Source organism: Barbus barbus (genome assembly GCF_936440315.1).
Source record: "Barbus barbus genome assembly, chromosome: 23".
In the NCBI taxonomy this organism is placed as follows: domain Eukaryota; kingdom Metazoa; phylum Chordata; class Actinopteri; order Cypriniformes; family Cyprinidae; genus Barbus; species Barbus barbus.
The window spans coordinates 26,752,799-26,773,139 of NC_136751.1; the positions used below are offsets into that span (position 1 = coordinate 26,752,799).

The 20,341-nt window shown below is 35.6% G+C and overlaps 1 protein-coding gene across 5 annotated transcripts; it reads left to right on the plus strand.

Moving 5' to 3' along the window:
• Window positions 1-938: 938 nt before the first annotated feature.
• Window positions 939-19,510, plus strand: LOC306843238 (serine/threonine-protein phosphatase 6 regulatory subunit 2-like). Of its 5 annotated transcripts, none has more exons than XM_079374592.1 (23): window positions 939-1,187; window positions 3,589-3,721; window positions 5,120-5,379; window positions 6,409-6,595; window positions 6,682-6,819; window positions 8,026-8,091; window positions 8,279-8,391; window positions 10,789-10,902; window positions 11,002-11,128; window positions 11,212-11,364; window positions 12,002-12,178; window positions 12,591-12,655; window positions 12,775-12,890; window positions 12,999-13,084; window positions 13,181-13,278; window positions 13,568-13,619; window positions 13,716-13,843; window positions 13,922-14,076; window positions 14,159-14,321; window positions 14,405-14,478; window positions 16,284-16,488; window positions 16,618-16,707; window positions 16,782-19,510. In XM_079374592.1, exons 3-23 carry the CDS (start codon window positions 5,153-5,155, stop codon window positions 16,810-16,812), a joined length of 2,565 nt encoding a protein of 854 aa, XP_079230718.1. In that variant the 5' UTR covers window positions 939-1,187; window positions 3,589-3,721; window positions 5,120-5,152; the 3' UTR covers window positions 16,813-19,510. The 5 variants fall into 5 exon arrangements, with proteins under 5 accessions (XP_079230718.1, XP_079230717.1, XP_079230716.1 ...); XM_079374591.1 differs by having other exon boundaries at window positions 943-1,187; window positions 16,764-19,503; XM_079374590.1 differs by having other exon boundaries at window positions 943-1,187; window positions 12,999-13,278.
• The last annotated feature ends 831 nt before the right edge of the window (window positions 19,511-20,341 follow it).

The following is a 20,341-nucleotide window of genomic DNA, read 5'->3' on the forward strand; positions in this document are numbered from 1 at the left end:
GATTTAGTGAAAAAAAACCTCACTTATTTATAAACTTTTATGTAAAGATATAATCCTACACTACAGTGTGGTATACAAGTCCAGACTAAATGCACTTGCTTTGCTAATTTTATATAACTTAGTTAAGTAGATTTTACATAATTCCATACTTAAATTTTACTTAAAAAATATGCGTGCAAAAACTTTCAAAAAGAGAAATTAAGTACATTTTACTTATTTTATAAATAATAAAAAGGTTTTGTTTAAAGTTTATTAAAGTTCATTAATTTTTTTTTTTATTATTGTAGTTTATTTGTTTACAGGGGTAACGCACATTAATAATCATGGCTGTAAATGTGCCAGAATTAGCCAAAGAGGCTATTTTCATCTGTAGACCCTTGACAGAATGTTAAAAAGACAAGACAGAGCATATTAGACACATATTTCAACCAACAAAGAAGAAGAGATAAAACAATACAAATACATGATTGCACATAAAAATCAAACAAAACATAGCAGTAAGTTCTGATAACTGTTGTTATGTTTAAATGTCTATTTTTTCGCTTTAAAAATCATTAAAAGAAAATATTTCGATTGTTTTTATGTATATATTTAAAAATGTTGTTTTTTTTATTAAATGTTTATTTTTGTCTTTACGTGCATTTATTGGCATCCATTTAAGTATTTAAAAAACAATTTACAGTAACTGCATAACACATTACTGGCCCACGAATATAGGCTAATATAATAGAAATATATTGATATTCATAACAGTTGTGACTATATTCTTACAAAACCTGGGAAAAATTAAATGTTATATTAATTTTATACAAAATATTTTACATATATAATGTTAATACAACATTATAATGTTAATAAATATAGTGGAGGATATATTAATTTGATATTGTATAATAAGGAATGATTATGCAGCTCGAGCCGAGCGCCCAGGCGCGTTCACACACAGACAGAATGCGCGTCCGCGGCTCCTGCTCGGCCATTTTGACTGGAGAAATAATGTCAAATCTTTTTCTGCTCACAGTTTAAAGCTCTGAAGGGGCCAGTGCTGCTGAAGGAGGGAGGATATCGGGGGATGTATGGATGCAGGACGATGCATCACCAATCAAACATCACATTTCCCCTCTGACAGCCTACAGAACGGCTCTGCTCACAGACTGCTGTTTGTCTGACATCTCCAAGCGTTTCTGGTAAGTTCACAGCAGTTTATTTGTTCACTGTAGTGCTATTTATCGCTGTTTCAGTGCTGGTCGAACACAGCAGAACAGCGTTTATGACCTGCATATGGACTCACGTGACATATGAGCAATGGTTAAATATACCATGATTATGTTAAACACTTGCCTTTCACCTTGAAGTGTATGTTCATTTAACGTACAGTCTGCATTTACTCTGAGATCAGATAGATAAGATGCTATTTGGGCTCCGGAGTATGTTTACTTTTGTTTATGCAAACAAGCTTGATATGATTTGAGGGCTTTTGGCAGTGGAGGCATTTATAATGCTTTGCTACATCCAGTAATCTGGCATGCTAATTCCCTGCGTTCTGATTGGTGTGTCGAGTCTCGCCTCTGCGCTCTGATTGGTGGATCACGGACAGTAACATTGAGCGAGGCCGCTGTGTGTCTGTCTGACATTGATCTTCAACCAGGGGTTTGATTTCGCCTCGTTATCATTAAAACGTTTCGTGTGTAATTTAGTGAAATATAACATGGGAATGAGAAGAATTGTACAGTCTTCAGATTGTCATCGAATGCCTGTAGCCCTGTCACACACCTCCCTCTGTGTGTGTGTGTGTGTGTGTGTGTGTGTGTGTGTGTGTGGAATCTATGGGATATTTTCAAGAGAAAGATGAGAAACAGTTGATCCAGCAATACAGACGAGCTGAAGGCTCAATAGTGCCTCAGCAGAGCCACAGACTGATCGCTTCGATGCCACACCTCACTGATGCTGGAGTTTGTGCTAAAGGAGCCCCGACCAAGTATTGAGTACATAAATGAACATACTTTAAAGAACTTGAACTTTTCTGTTTTGCAAATCCTTTTTTTTTTATTATTGATTTTAGGAAATATTCTAATATTTTGGATTTTTGACTTTCATGAGCTGTAAACTCTAATCATCAAAATTAAAACACAATTGTTAAAAAATGTTTTACTTTACATGTAATGAATCTAAAATATATGAAAGTTTCACTTTTTGAAATAAGTTACAAGAAAAAATGAGATGCACCTGTATATATGTAAATATATAGGGATGGGACGATACACCTACCTTCCGATTCGATACTGGCACGATACTTGGGTGCCGATATGATATGTATTGCGTTGTTTTTTTTTTTTTTTTTTTTAGAATTTCGATTCTACAAATATTGCGATTTCAATATTGCTGATGCAATTTAAAATTTTTGTTTTTAACTGTAGACCATGGGAAAAAGTTCAATGATACACTTAATATACAACACTAGCCTAATAACGTGACGTGCGTGCATGCATACAGGGAAGGGGTGCTATTTTCGAATAATCGAATAATTCCCAGTGATTTTCGAGCATTACTTTTGCTTGAAATGCCCATCCCTTCTATCTATCTATCTATCTATCTATCTATCTATCTATCTATCTATCTATCTATCTGTCTGTCTGTCTGTCTGTCTGTCTGTCTGTCTGTCTGTCTGCCTGTCTGCCTGTCTGCCTGTCTGTCTGTCGTTCTTTGAATTGTGTTATCTGTCTGTCTGTCAATCTATCATCTCTGTCTACCTTGAAATATGTGATATATAGTGCTGAAAAAGCCATTAAAATTAATAACTATAATATATATAAATAACGCATAATTGCTGAAGGCATGTTCTTTAGACAAAGGGATTTCGGTTTGGTCCGTCTTCTATGTGGGGGAAAAGTCAGTCTAAGGAAGCTCGTGACTTCCAGCGTGTAACCCATGTGATGGCCATCTCTTTGACCATCAATCTTGATTACTTGCCCCCAAATTTGACGATTTCCTTCTTGAATTGGGATTATCAATAAGTGTTCTTTTGTCTTAATGTTGCAAGCTGTTTTGTGAAAGAGGCTTGGTTAGGCTTTCTTCAGACGGGCTGGAGCTAGGAATTCTGATTTATGATGTCCTGTTACAGCTTTGAGGCCCCTCTGGGATTTCAGCTTCTCATGTTTCAATGTTCTGATCGAGTCTTAACTTTGTCTGATTCGGTCTCTGATATCCTACATTGTTTATAGTTATGCTCAGTTCTGAGTGTGTGCTCAGTCTTTGTATATAAGTCTATATATATAAGTGTGTGTGTTTTGTAATAGATTTGGTGCTGTAATGGTCTGTGACACTGTAGATGTAGTTTAGTCTGGCAGCTGGCCTCATATCTGCTGATTAATCCCATTAAAAGACTAAAAAGGAACATTGTGTGTGTGTGTGAGAGAGAACACCTTCATGTGTTTTTTTTTATAATCAGCCTGACTGTTTAGTCATATTACAAAACCGTGATGTGGCTTAATTGAAGTGTGCATGGCACGCTTTCCTCAGCTCTCATCTGATGGACTGTTCGTCTCACTGGTCTTAGTCATGTCTTGATGACTGTCTTGGTCCCTACAGGTGCCTGTGTTGTAATGTGAGGCAGCCTTGCGGATGGATGGGTTGTATGACCACTGACCACTCAGTCTAGTAAACCAATGTGTGTAAACTGGTCTCTGCATCCCAACTAAGGACACACACCATCTGACTGAAGGTAATTTACTGCATAACATTGATTCTCCATGGGTGAATTATAAACAACACCAGCATTATTATCATGACTAAAGTATTTTACACACAACACCGCCCTGCATCATATTTGCTGAATGAAATCCAATACTTCTACTAGTTTCTTACTAATTTTGAGGTGCTGATTTCAGAAAATAGTGGCTGTTTTGCTCTAGCATGTCAGGCTTTCTCATAAAATATGATGCAATTTATGGCATTTTTGTTATCAACAACCATTTGTAAGGTGAAGAAGTGTAGTATTATCCTTTAACTAGCAGAAAGATTGCCTCAAAGACATGATTTCTGTTTTACTCTGAGCCAAGTTAGAATTATTTGTTCAATTCTCAGCCTATGAATGATTCTGAAAACATTATATTAAGCCTAATTTCAAGATTAGAATTATGGCCAGTGACAATAAAATGCAAACAGGACCCACGTTTTCTGCTACATCTGTCGATGTTTTACATCCACATCCACATCAAACAGCTAATGAAAATTACAGATTTAGTGAAAAAAAACCTCACTTATTTATAAACTTTTATGTAAAGATATAATCCTACACTACGGTGTGGTATACAAGTCCAGGGATGGCCAAACCTGAAGGCAAATGAAATCAGATAAGCTAATAGTCTTTAATTGACTGATGCAATTGATTCCCAAGCTGCTCATCAAGAGTTTAATTACAGCTGACTCTCTAATGTTTAATAGTTGCTGTATGTGCTGCTCTGAATATGTTTTATTTATACTAGGGATGCACGATATGAAAAAATTTAACCGATAACCGATAATTAAGTCCTTCTCATGGCCGATACCGATAAATTCATATTTTTATATTATAATTTTCATATAATCTGCAGTTTGTGCACCCAGGAGAATACAAAATCTAAGATTCACTGATTAAACTGATATTTTAGTAGCTCTGGCATGTTCGCAAATGATGACGTAATGAGCACAACACATGCTGAGAGTAACTGCAGTTTAAAGCTGCAATCACTTGCACTCGGAAAGAAGATGAATCTCAGATAAGTCAGACTGATTGATTGATTTACCAGCAAGCATACTTTATCAGATCTAGTTATCGAATTTAATTTATTTATCGGAGCAATAAAAATGACGTCATTTTCTCTCATATCGGTCGATAATTTATCGGTCCGATAAATATCGTGCATCCCTAATTTATACTGTAGGTGTTAATTTTACTGTGCATTATTTATGCATTGATCTCTTCTGGTGCATTATGTATTTTCTATATCAACGTTTTTGACTAACCAAGAGTGTAGTGAATAAGTCGGTGACCGGCAAACCCTGTGAAACATCAGCTTGCTTTGTTTTGTCTGATATGCTTGAGTAACTCTCTCTCTCTCTCTCTCTTTTTCTGTCTCAGGCTCTCTCTCTCTTTCGTCTGTAAGCTGCAGTCATGTTCTGGAAGTTCGACCTGCACAACTCCTCTCAGATTGAGAAGCTCTTGGAGAAAGAGGACGTGACCCTACAGGAGCTGCTGGATGAAGAAGATGTGCTGCAGGAGTGCAAGGCCCAGAATCAGCGCCTCCTCCTCTTCCTCACTCGGGACAGCAGCATGCTGGAGCTCCTCAACCTCATCACGCACGAGCCCCCTGCTGACCGGGAGGAGAAACTGCGCTACAAGTGAGTGACCAGACAGTCTGGATTATCAACACTTTCTGAGCAGCTCTAAAATAAAATGATTTGAAACTTTGCCTGTGGTGGAGAAAAATTAATGTTTAGTTCAATTAATTGACCAATATTTGGCCAGTTTGAGATTACTGGACAGGCCGATTAAATGGCGGATATTTAGCCAATTACAGATTGTGTAGCAGGCTGATTACTTGAACAGATATTTGGCCATTTTAAAATGATCTAGTCTAATTAATCCGCTGATGTTTAGCCATTTTAATATAATAAATGTGTTGAAATATTTATTTATTGATTGATTTTTATTTTCATTTTAAACATAGCTAGTCTGAATATTTAATCAATATTTGTTCCTGTCTTATATTTGTATTATTTACATGCACAAAATATATTATTATTATTATTATGTTTTCATTTTCTGTTCATTTTAATTTAAGTTTTAGTAATTTAGCTTTTTCCTTTTTATTAGTTTGTTTTGTTTTTATATTTCTTTTTGCTTTCATTTGTTTTATTTCATTTAAAGTTTATTTCTACTTAAACTTCTATTTTTAAGTTTTAGTGTAAGTTTTTCAGTTGTATTTGTTTTATTTTATTTCAGCTTTATTCGATTACTGGAAACAATTAATATTAGTGTTAGTTAACAATAACAATACTAATTTGGCCCTCTGGGAGTCATTAGACAGGCCTATTAAACAGTCAAAATTTTACCATAAAACAACGATTTTTGGCCATATTGAGATTATCGGCTTGGCCGATTATTGCACTTGGATGATAAACAGTAGTGTTAACTCTATTTTGTCCATTCGCAAATTTACAGACAATCTCATCAATGGATAACGCACATTTTCAGTTCCTAAATATCTTTAGTGAATTGAGTAAATATAAGATAAATGTAGATGCATTCTTTCATGTGCTGCCATTCAATTTGCATTATATACTGAATTTATTTGCGATTTATTTTTTTATATATATATCAATCATCCACTTGTCATATATTGTTCTTTCTCTCTGTCTCTCGTGCAGGTATGCTAATGTAGCATGTGAGTTGTTGACATGCGATGTGTCCCTCATCAACGATAAAGTTGGTGGAGATGAGTCCCTGATGAACATACTCTATAGTTTCCTAGAGCAGAAGTCAGCGCTGAATCCTCTACTGGCTTCCTTCTTCAGTAAGGCCTTCGGCAACCTCATCACCCGCAAGACCGAGCAGGTGCGCAAACGTGTCTTTTTTTTCATGCAAATCTGTTTTTCTGCTAATTTCCATTCAACTTTTTGCTCATTTACATTATGTATCAGGTGATTGGTTTCCTAAAGAACAAGGAGGATTTCATAGGGCAGGTGTTGAAACACTTGGACACGTCGGCCATGATGGATCTGGTGCTGCGTCTCATTAGCAGCGTGGAGCCTCTCTGTCTCAGACAGGAAGTGCTTACTGTGAGTGCACACAACCTGCTGATTCATTTATAGGTGTTTATTTGTCTACTAACTATGTTTAATATTCATCACAGAATGAACCCTTGACATTAAAATTCAAAGTCATTAACACTTTCAGCACATCTCAGAAGATATAATGTGTTTAACAGTTTTAAATCCTATTGGAAAAATGCACAAAACACACTACAAAAATGTATTTTGTTATGGCTTTACTGGAAAAAGCTAATGGTTTATAATGGTATTTTAATGGGACCCATAAAAATTTCTGTGATGTTTTCGATTGGGCTTCTATTGTGTTTTTTAGCTGGGAAAGATGAAGAAAAATCACTCACAGTTCTTGAATGGAAAACATCTTAAATACTGAAAGCACTCTTTGTTTGTTTTTTGTTATATGTTTCTATGCTCCTCTTTATTATTTGCTACTTGCTAATATGTTTTGAAGTTATAGGCTATTAGTTTAAAATTCTTAACATACAACTGTTTTAATAATTTTTTTTTATTTGTAATTATTTTAAAAAGTACTTAATTACTTATGTAAGGATATGTAAATGTAAGGATTTTAAAATTCTCAAGTCGGTAAACTAATTAATTAAGGGGGGAAAAAAGTAGATCAAGGATCGGTCTGGAATCGGATCGAATCGTGAGGTGACTAAAGATTCCCACCCCTAGTTGCAAAGCTGAATTTTCAGCATCATTACTCCAGTCTTCAGTGTCACATGATCCTTCAGAAATCATTCTAATATACTGATTTGCTGCTTAAGAAACATTTCTTATTATCCATGTAGAAAACAGTTGTGCTGCTTAATATTTTTGTGGAAACCATGATACATTTAATTTTTTCAGGATTCCTTCATGAATACAAAGTTCAAAAGAACAGCATTGTAGTATTTCTTTTTAAGACTGGTAGTGTACATAATATTTAAAGACTTGTTTAACTCATCGTAGTTAATTCGTAGAATAATTCATATTTTAAATATATTTATGCTGAATTTATTTTTAAACTGTGGTATGGGGAAAAACAATCAAATCTGTACACAAGTCATTAGATGAATGCGTGGTGAAAAGTTTCCAAGACAATTTTAATGTAACCTTAATGAAAAATAAGATTTAAAATCTTTATGTTGAGTAAAAGTCAACCCCTGGGATGTAAAAGTGCTCAAAACTAAAGAAATGTCTGTGTGTGTGTATTTGTTTTGATGTTTTCAGTGGCTGAATGAAGAGAGGCTGATCCAGAGACTCATTGAGCTGATACACCCTCACAGCGACAGTGAGGTCAGTCGCTTCAGTTTTACAAAACAAAGTTTAATACCTAGAATGAAGCATCGTTGAATAGTAGTGATGCTAGGTTTTTGATCTTGGTACTGAAAAGGTCCTCATGCAACAAAAATATTTAATTCCCTCTTTTAAATATATATCAATAAATATGAATGAAGACAAATATTCATGAATGTGTTCACAGACGCAGTCAAACGGATCTCAGACGCTGTGTGACATCATCCGTCTGAGCAGAGATCAGGCCAGTCTGCTGCAGGAGACTTCAGAGACCGACCCTCTACTCACAACACTAGAGCTGTGAGTGTGTGTGTGTGTGTGTCATCTCTTTCACTGCAAACTGTGCTTGGTCACTTTTCATGTCAGCTAGACGATGTCTTGCTGTCTAAATGGGCGGTTGTCTGTCGGAATCAGCAGCAAAGTGGACCAAACTTTGTCTAGGAATAGTTCAGAGACTGTTCACCCAAAAATGAAAATGATCTGAAACTGTGCTCTCCCTCAGGCCTTCCAAGATGTAGACGAGTTTGTTTCTTCATTGGAACAGATTTGGAGAAATGTAGCTTTACATCACTTACTCTGCCAATGGATCCTCTGCAGTGAATGGGTGCCGTCAGAATGAGAGTCCAAACAGCTGATGAAAATGTCACACTAGTAAATCTACACAACTAGTCTTGTGAAACATCAAAATTCACCAACATATATTTTTAGCCATGTTTTGGACTGTTTCTGCTTGTTTCATGCATTTCTTTTTCCCCTCCTGATTCAGAAAAGACCATTTTTTCACCAAGAAAAAAAAAAATTATAACTAGAGGACTTGTATTTTACCCAGAAGTGATGGTTTAAAGTTAAAAGTGTCTAACTGAAAGATTTGTTTATTACAAACATGCAGATTTTCAATTCAAAAAATGTTAAAGGAACACTCCACATTTTTTGGAAATAGGCTCATTTTACAACTCCCCTAGAGTTAAACAGTCGAGTTTTACCGTTTTTGAATCCATTCAGCCGATCTCCGGGTCTGGCGGTAGCACTTTTAGTTACCTTATCATAACTAGTTACCTAGCTGGGGACTACTTTCAGGCGCTGCGTAATATCATTGCACCGATTATTATTACGCCGGAATGAGCGTATAGTTCCTAGCCATATCGGCCTAGAAAATCGCAACTTTTAATTTTCCGTCAGTCTTAGTACACGATGTAACTACAGAAGAGTCAAGTTTTAAATAGAAAAATTACCAAAACTCTTTGGTTATTTTTGATGACCAAATGCTAATGGTCTAATCCGATTCAATGATTTGTGCTAAGCTAAGCTAAAAGTGCTACCGCCAGACCCGGAGATCGGCTGAACGGATTCAAAACCGGTAAAACTCAACTGTTTAACTCTTGGGGAGTTATAAAATGAGCCTATTTCCAAAAAAAGTGGAGTGTTCCTTTAAAGTGCCCCTATTATGGATTTTTGAAAATGACTTTCCACACAGCACTAAGTGAATGAAAATATCCTGCAAGGTTTTAAATCTGAAAGTGCACAGTGTATAATGGGGTGGAACGGTTTAACTTTTTCACGGCTTGCTGCGATAGACGGTGTTGGCGGTGATACCGGTGTTAAGCCGCAACACCGGTTACTTCACTTGCCCACCGCGGCACCGTCCCTCACCGTAATTTAGATTTTTTTTTTATAGTAATAAAAATCATTTAGTTCAGTTAGAGAACAGACACTACAATTAAAACTGAACACGGCTGCTCAATGCAACACATCGAGTGAACGACAGTCGCGCATCACAGATCAGAATTCATTGAACACGTGAGGAGAGTGAGCCGAGGTGACTGACAGAAGAGTGAGGTGTGAGAGAAAATTATTTTGGATTTTAAAAAGCCTGTTGACCTGCCATTTATCTAAGGTGATATTGGAAGGGTTTTTTTTTTTACATTCGTTTCTCATTTATTTCGTTCCACAGTATTTGCTGATTTTTATTTTATTTAAACTGTGTGATTTTCCCCCCAAGTGAAAGTAAAATGCGCACGGTGCTTTTACAAGCAAAGGAAAGTGGGAAAACTCAAACAAACTAAAAACAAACAACTGTTTGATGCCGAATTGCCGCAAATTTGAGGAAAAGAGGGAAAACTGAATCATTTACAGGCAACATGAAACATTAGCATATTGCCCGCCCACTTGTTGTGCAGGCAGACCTGGGAAAACTTGATTGATTGTCGATATTCGCGTTGGTCTGAATGAAAATGCAAATTTATTCTTTGCCACTAGGTGCTGCTTTTGGAACGGTAAAAATAGCTGTTTCCTGGTAATGGCTGTACACACAAATTCTGCTTTGTCAGTCATTACAGGCATGATGAAATGGAAACGAAATCGACCAATTGGGCCAATCGCCGCAGATTAGCGTCACGCAAAGGAGGGGTTTGGAAACATGAATTATTGATCAAACAGGGTAAAAATAAATGCATATTATAAGACACTGTTTTTTGACCTTGCATGTATGTCAACCAGTTGTTGGGGATTCCCAAAACCAAAATATCAATCTTTCATAACCCATAATAGGGGCATTTTAATTGATGGACTGGAGTGGTGTAGATCACTTGTGATGTTTTTATCAGATGTTTGGACTCTCATTCTGACGGCACCCATTCACTGCAGAGGATCCACTGCTGAGCACATGATGTAATGCTAAATGCTATGTGTGTGTTTCAGACAGCAGAGTGTTGAGGCCCTATTGAAGAACATGTTTGAAGGAGAAAAGAGTGAAGTGTGCATTGTCAATGTAACTCAAGTTTTACTCACACTGTTGGAAACTCGTAGACCAGGGTGAGTAACACAAACACAGACATATTTCATCTCACATTCACTGTTACTACAGCGTGTGTATTTGTGTTAACTGTGTTGTGTTTGTGTTGTGTGTAACAGTGTTGAGCAGGCGATTGACCCGTGCTCTCAGGGATTGGAAAAGTCTTACACTGTAAACAACAGCATTTTAATGGGCATCCAACCACATCTAAAACACTTCCACCACCTTCTATTAAACCCACCCAAGGTTGGTCTGTTCCTGCAGTTTTATCACAAGTCTTAAAAACAAAATAAAATCACTGAAAGGATGTTTTGACTCTCTGGGCTCAGAAATGTGTGATGTTGACCACGATGGGCATTCTGGAGGAGCCGTTTGGCAACGCACGACTGCATGCATCCAAACTGATGGCTGCTCTTCTGTACACCAGAGCTCCCAGAATCCACCTTGAGCTCTGCCAACTGAACATGATCAACCTGCTGCTGGTATTAGTCATTCTTAGTCTAGTCAACAAATAATTTTTTTTTTTTTTTTTTTTTTTTAAATGTTACATTTGAATCTTTCTGGATACTAAGACTCTTCAGACAGTATTTTCAAGATAATGTTATTAGTTTAATTTTTGTATTGTAAGAAATTATTTATTTATTAATATTTGTTTAAATTACATTACTGTTCAATTTTTAAAGAAATAATACTTTTATTCAGCACGGACACTTTAAATTAATCAAAAGTGACAGTAAAGATATTGTTACAAAAGTTACAAATAATTTATTTCAAATAAATATTGTTCTCTATTTATGAGACAAGACAAAAAAAGTATGTTTCTCAAAAATTAAGCAGCACAACTGTTTTCAACATTGGTAATGAATATTTCTTAAGCAGCAAATCAGCATGTTAGAATGGTTTCTGAAGGATCATGTGACACTGAAGACTGGAGTAATGATGCTGAAAATTCAGCTTTGCATCACAGGAAGAAATTTACATGTTAGAATGTTACAGAAAATTATTTAAACTTTTTTTTTTTATAAAAAAAAAAAAAAAAACTGTATTTTTGGTCAAATCAACACAGCCTTGGTGAGCATAAGAGACGCTCTTTCTTACTCTCTCAATTTCTCTCTATAGGATTTGTTTTTCAAATTCTCCTGGAATAACTTCCTACACATCCAAGTAGAGCATTGTGTCTCTGCCATCCTTAACCAGACGACACCGAACGGGAAAACAAATGACAGTCCAGATCAGATTCACACACAAAACTCAGACAAATCTGACACGTTCACATGCTGTGACATGATAAAGCATGTAAGTATCACTTATTAGTATAGTCTTAATTTGAGTATAGTCATATATAGTAATACAGAATGTGGCAAATAGAATAATATATATATATATATATATATATATATATATATATGTGTGTATATATTTTTTAGTGCTGTCAAAACAAAACAAAAAAATCAGGAAGGGGGCCAACACTTTTTCACACCACTGTATATACACACACATACACGTGTGTGTGTGTGTGTGTGTGTGTGTGTTATAAAATAATATATTTCCTTTTTTCACGTTTACAGTACATTTTTGTTTTTTGCTTGGAGTTTCACTTATACACAAGTTATTCTATTTGTGCTACCTATGGCATTAATTTGTCAGAAATGAAAATGTATCTTGTGAAATATGTGTAGGTCATTATGATATGTTTGTGTGTGTGCAGCTGCTGAAGGACTGCAGGCTGGTTCAGAGGATTTTGGATGCTTGGGAGGAAAATGACAAAACACAGTAAGGACTAATTTAAATATACGTGAGCTGAGTCGAGATGTCAATATGCTGATCGAGTGTTTGTATATTATATTACATGTATAGTAATAAAAGCATCTGTCCGTGTGCGTATGTAATAGGGAAGCTGGAGGCATGAGAAAAGGCTATATGGGTCATCTGACCAGGATTGCCAACACAGTGGTGCAGAATGCAGAGAGAGAACAGGAACAGACCCAAATTGCACAGCTAATAAAAGGTAGCTGACACGCACTGGGAGTGTTTTTGGATGGATTTGTGGGTGATTTACATATATTCTTATACACATTCTTTGGCTTCAAATATTTGGTATGGTTGTGTATGACAGATCTACCAGAGGACTATAAAGCACGCTGGGAGCAGTTTGTGAATGAAACGCTAACAGAAACTAACAAGACGAACACAGCAGACCTGGTGAGATTTCACACAAAGACAATCGTAGGGAGTTTTTTAACATCCAAAATTACAATCTGCAAATCACCTTTAATAAGCATCTTGCTCTTAACACAGGTGTTCTCAGATTATCAGATCCAGCAGATGACGGCGAACTTTGTTGATCAGTTTGGACTGAATGACGATGAATTCGGCGACCATGACGGCAGGATCAGGTGATTCCCTATACAAAGGTTTAGATTCAGAGATTTCATTATTAAATTTATTAGTAGTTAAATAAATGATTTATTAAAATATGTAAAAATATAAAATTCATGTAGATGTTCAGTATAATTGTATAAAAATCTTTTCTTAAATTGTTTACCTACCTACAGTAAATCAAGAAAAAAAGGTTTACATTTGGTGCTTTATACAAACATGGTTACATGATGTCCAGTAATTTAATTTAATTATTATGTTTATTGATACAGGTTTAAATGTAAGTTTCTGTCTGTTTTTGTGCAGCGCCACGTTTGATCGAATCACAGAGATCAAATTTAACCTGGTGGATAAGGGGGTGAGTATTACTCAATGCCAATTCTTCGTTATTTGTTCTGTATTCTTAAGTTTTGTTTTTTTCCTTGTACCCTTCCTGTTTTTTCTCATCTCTCAGACGAGCTCTGCCATTTTTGAGACTCGCACGAAGGAGCGAATTCGGCCATTTGATGATGCTGAGGAGGAGGAAGATATTTGGGAGGATAAAGAAATCAACTATGCAACACAAGTGAAAGCCAGAAGCAGGTTCATAAAGCAAACACACACACACACATATTGACACTCAAAACAGCCATTGCTATGACTGCTGTTCGTCTTCATTAGGTTTGGACTGGTGACAAACGCTCAGAAGAGTGAGGCGGATGGTGGCTCTCGCGGACGTCTGGGGTCACCTGACATGGAGTGGTTTCCAGAGACCAAACATACTCAAGAAAATACCAAGAACCAGGAAATGGACAAGCAGTCCAGCGATCCGCAAAGTACGTTCACAGCTCACACAATCTAGATCTATACGGCTGATCCAATATAATACTGACTGGAAAGATGATTGTCACTCATCAGGTCCTGGATGGATAGCGAGTTTTGAGGACGACTTCAGCTGTCGGGATTTCGCAAGTATCGCGATAGATACGGGCTCTAGCGTGTGGGGGAGCTCTACTGCCCAGCTCAGTGAGACGGACGAGAAGGGATGGGCGACTTTCACGGACTTCCAGCCCTTCTGCTGGTGAGAGAGGGACTGTGTTTGACTTGATATTGTGTATTGTCATGCCATTCAGACACTGTGCTAAACGTTCTCATGTTCTGCAGTTCAGATGCAGGACCCAGATGCAGTTCACCTGTCGACTCGAAAAATCCAAATAAACCGAGCCAAAATGAAGAAAGTAAGTTGTTTACATGCTTATACTACATTATTATATATATATATATATATATATATATATATATATATATATAAGTATATGTGTGTGTGTATTTATGTATGTATATGTGTTTATGTATTATGTATGTATATACAGTGGTGTGAAAAAGTGTTGGCCCCCTTCCTGATTTTTTTTTTTTTTTTTTTTGCATGTTTGTCACACTTTAATGTGTTTTACTGCCACATCTGTTCACAATCAAGAAATCACTTAAATAGGACCTGCCTGACAAAGTGAAGTAGACCAAAAGCTCCTCAAAAGCTACACATCATGTTGAGATCCAAAGAAATTCAGGAAAACCGCTGCTGAGCAAGACGAACATAAAGGCTCGTCTCAGTTTTGCCAGAAAACATCTTGATGATCCCCAAGACTTTTGGGAAAATACTCTGTGGACTGACGAGACAAACATTGAACTTTTTGGATGGTGTGTGTCCCATTACATCTGGCGTAAAAGTAACACCGCATTTCATAAAAAGAACATCATACCAACAGTAAAATATGGTGGTGGTAATGTGATGGTCTGGGGCTGTTTTGCTGCTTCAGGACCTGGAAGACTTGCTGCGATAAATGGAACCATGAATTCAGCTGTCTACCAAAAAATATCCGGCCATCTGTTCGTGACCTCAAGCTGAAGCGATCTTGGGTTCTGCAGCAGGACAATGATCCAAAACACACCAGCAAATCCACCTCTGAATGGCTGAAGAATAACAAAATGAAGACTTTGGAGTGGCCTAGTCAAAGTCCTGACCTGAATCCTATTGAGATGCTGTGGCATGACCTTAAAAAGGCGGTTGTGTCTGCATGTTGTGTTTACTTATGTTATCTTTGATTAATATTTAAATTTGTTTGATGATCTGAAACATTAAAGTGTGACAAATATGCAAAAAAATAAAAAAAAATCAGGAAGGGGGCCAACGCTTTTTCCACACCACTGTATATATGTATGTGTATGTGTTTTTTGCATCATTCCTCTTTATACTAATGCACAACAATTTTTTTTAATTAAAATAATAATAAAATTATGCTATTTTAATTTAATAAATTCTTTTCTCTCTCTAAATGTTATTAGCCATATGAATATTAATTTTGATGTAAGATGCTTTTAAAAGTTTGGTGTTGTTAATAATAATAATAAATATAGTTCTTGCTAGGGAATTATGATACTTTTGATTTTTGTTCTAAATGTACTTGAAATTGTAAATTAATGCATTTATTAAATTGAAATATTCAATTTTTGTTAGTAGTAGTAATGCATTATTTATTCTGTAATTAATTGTGTATTTCATTTTAATTTTATAATTATAAGTATTAATATTTAAATGTTGTTATTAATACTACTACTAATATTAATAATGTCATTTTATTAAAATTACTTAATATTTAGTTAATTTAATTTTGCATTATTTTATAAAATGTATTAAACTTAAACATTACATTTTATTAATAATGTTTATAATAATAATCATTTTTTATCATCATTATTATCAATAAAATGTAATGTTTAAGTTTAATACATTTATAAAATAATGCAAAATAAATTAATATAATTTAATAAAATAAAATAAATTGAATAAATAAATTAATATTTTTTTCCCCTCTAAATGCTATTAGCCATAATATTAATTTTCTATGCAAGATGCTTATAAAGGTTTGGTGTTATTAATAATTATTATTATTATTATTATAATTAATAATAATTATTATTTTTGGTTGTTATTTGTTCTAAATGCTCTTGAAATAGTATCTTCAGCTCGTGTGTCTTGTGTAAGTTAAAGGCTCGTCAGCGTGTGTGTGGAGTGTGTGTGGGACGAGGAAGGCTCCTCTGGTGGCGTCCAACAGCAGCTCCAGTGGGTCAGACAGTGAGGAAGAAAAGGACCGAACCAACATCATCACAGAGAGCATCGCCACAGCCAATGCCAAGGACAATGTTAAACTCAGTGTAGATGCAAGAAATGAGAAGGCAGTCTTCATCAGGTAAAACTTCTAAGAAACATTATTGCATTACATCTAAGCATTATTAAATTGTTGTTAAAAATTTGCATATTGACTCGACGTCTCAGAAAGCTTTATATACACAGTGATGTTCCTTCAACTGTCTTTCAGTGACACTAATGCCAGAGCAACAGGTGGCTTGGCAACAGATGTCATAGCAACAGGAAGCATCACTGGTACTCAGTCTCCCAAGGAGCAGAAGTGAGTGTCTTTCCAGTGGAAATTGCTGGACATGTAGTTAAAGTCTCTAAATATAGCTCTGTATCGTTCTGCAGGGGTGACTCCAGTAGTAACGGCCCGATGTAACAGCGTTTCCACCCATCAAATGTTATAGGCAGTGGCTTCCTGTTTTCAAACGTGTTTCCTCTCCCTCTGGCATTTGCCATTTCCATCGGTCTGCTGTATAGTTACGTGGGTCTTTTTGCTTTGAGCATAAGCGGTACTGTAGTTGATCTCTGTCTTCCCTAATGAAGACATCTTCACTGTTGGGAACATTGACCTTTGAACCCTGTGAGAGCGACCCCACTACAGTCTGTGTGTGTGTGTGTGTGTTTGTTGAGTGTTGTGGAACTAGAATATAATGCACATCCACAAGTGAATTCTCATGTATGCGTAAATATGCTTGGTACATCTACAGGTGTGATTTATGGTATTATGTTTCTGAACCAGTGTTTTCCACTTAGAACAGGCAAGAGATCAAGTCTGTGTGTATGAGAATGTGTGAGTTCTGTCTTGATCGATATCTCTGTTTGCTGTAGCTCTTGGGCCCGGTACTGATTTGTTTGCACTTTTGTTTCCACCGCATTTAAGTTTCCAGCTCCGTCCGTCATCCACACAAAAACACACATATGAGCAAAAATAATTGGGAGCAGGTCTCAATATTTCTCTTTTGTTGTAGGCTGTTTTTATATAAAAAAGTATGGAAGCTTGTTTCCACCACAGAATAAAAAATAATAAAAGGTAACTGCAACTTTTTTCCTCAGAATTCAATTGTGAGAAAAAATGTTGAGATAAAATTGCAAGATATAAATTCCTCTGAATTGTGAGGAAAAGTCACAATTCTTATTATTTTTTTTAATTCTGTGGAAGAAACAAGCTTCAATATAAAAGGGATAGTTCACCTAAAAGTAAAAATGTACTCCTCAGCATGAATGACTTTCTTCTAAAGAACACAAAAGAAGATATTTAACACAATGATCACGCTGCTCTTTTTCACAGAATGTAATCGGATGGTCATTTTTACGGTTTTATTTAATTTAATGTTTTTCAACATTGACTGAAATATTGTGGAACAGTGTGTGAAAAAGTTCCCTCCATCATAGCATTTAAATCTCATTTGCATTTATTTAGACTTGCTGCATCCTGATTGGTCAAAAGGCACAAGTCTTCTCCTTTTATGTCCCATGAAGGAAAATAGCATGTTGAGGGTGAGTAAATGATGACAGTGTTTAAATTTTGGAGTGAACTATCCCTTGTAACATGTTCATGTAAGGCCGTTTAATTCTTCTTGTGTCTGTGGTCGGTATCAGAACGAACTCAGGTGAACGTTGTGTGTCAGAACGAGTCTGTGCGCAAAAGAAGAACCGAGGGCACGTGTGCCTTGAAATATAAGAGAATGACACGGTGTTTAACACGCGCACATATCTTTAATCACATCTTCCTATATCACTGTCAGGTCTTAGTAAGAATTGTCAATGTGTATTCTTTACAATATGTACACTTAATATTATATTTTTATGACTAATTACTAGCAAAACACTAGAACACTGCAGTGTCCATTTGAATCTAGAGAGATGGCAATAATAGTATTTCTTGGGTTTGTTTTCTTTTCTATTAGTAATGTAGCTTTGAAATGTGCACACAAACTGTTTGTGAGAGCGAGTGTATGTGAATGTCGAAGAGGCTCGGTGTGTTTTCAGTTTGTTTTTGCACTTTTAAAAACTTGATTTTGATACCAAATGCAGTGGGATGTTAGTGGCGGTACGATAACGAGAGCCCTCGGTCGGTGTTTGGTCTTTGTGCATTTTTGAGTTTACAAGTCATTTGTTGTGTAGGTTAAAATTGCAGATGTTTGCGAGCGTGTTTGCATTATGAGACTAAAGAGCGAGACCGGAAAGAAGTGTCGACCGATCGATGAAAGGCTCTGTGCTTGAATGTATTCATATTTTTATTTTCTTATTGTTTTTGCCAAATATTTTCTTTAATATTCCATCTTTCTCCCGTTAAGGATAACGGGGTTCTATTCTCTCCTCACTTCTTTCTCATTGTTACGTCATTCATATTTGTGGTTCAATTTAATGCAGCACTTCAATACTGCCTCTTAGTTGCGGAATAGCAGTGAGGTCTTTACTAGAAATAAAAGGTAAGACACTAATTCCCCTTTATCTCGTCTTCCGTGTACATACAGGTCTGTATTAACCACTTTTTCTGTATAATCTAGTCCAGGCATTTTTCCCCCTGATGTGTAGTTGACCTGTCAGATACCGTAAACGGGTTTAACTAGTTTTGCTGCTGTTAATGATTTGTCATTTGCTCCGATGCATTAGCAGAACATGAACGAGAAGGGAACTGAGCTTTTATCAAAACCAAGATGTCACAATTTGTGATTGGAATTCTCACATTCTTTCAGTTAGTTTCATATCCCCTTCTTCCACCATAAAGATTTTATAGCTGAATAAATAGATGCATCACGACTTGCAATGTGAAATCCATATTTCTGTTGTTGGGTTCTTTTCTTTTCAGCTCTTGTATGTATTCATGTACCCAAAAACACAAATGCATACTGTACGTTATGAACTGGTACAATATTTTGTTAGGTTTTGCCTTGAGCATCTGTCCATGGTGACAAACTGGAGCACAGGTCTGTTGTCATTTAGTCAAATGCCTTTTTAATGTATACTGATGCTGGTGGTTTCTTTTTTTTTTTGGTAAAATGCAATACTGTACCTGTTGTCACAGTTGGGCTTTAAAATCAGATATCAAACAAATAAATATTTCAAATGGGTTTGTGTGTTCAATATTTTTTCTTTCCAAATTAAAAACCTAAAGCTATGTATACGCATTAACTAGTTAGTACTAAAACATTGTAAAATGACCTTGAACCAATGTATAGTTCATCTAGCTAGCTTCAATCTAGTCTAAATAATGAAAATTAAATGTTTTTTATTTTTTTGGAAGTGTCAATTAAAAAAATAGTTGGGTAAACAAAGGTAACGGGTTACAAAAAGGTCACATTAAATTGTTAGTTACTGCATTCACTAACAATGAGAAATGCCTTCGTTACAATGAACAGCTAATGACCATTAACAATGTTAAACATTGTTAGTTAACGTTAACACACGTTCATGAAATAATGTTAGCAGGTACAACTTGATTAGTGTATTAGTAAACTAAACAAAGATTAATAAATGCTTTAGAAATATTTTTCATTGCTAGTTCATTAACTAATGCAGTTAATCTAGTTGTGACCTTATTGTAAATTGTTACCCAATGGTGCATACAGCCTATGTATAAAGTGTGGGGGGAAAATGAATATAAAGGTGCTGAAATAAAAAAAAAATAATGTGCCTTGCGTTCAATACAAGTGAAAAATTTAATAGTAACGTAATGTTCATGTACTTTGGCAAATCAAGGCAAGTTTATTTATTATACAAATTTCTTACACATGAATCAAAGATAAAAAGTTTTTAAAATCATTTAAAGATAAAATGTTTATTTAAAAAAATATATGAATGTGATCTCAGATCTCAACCATTACATAGCCTTAAGTTTATTAATGACAAAATATATTAACATTAAAGTAGGTCCACTTTTTCACAGAAATGATGCATTGCAA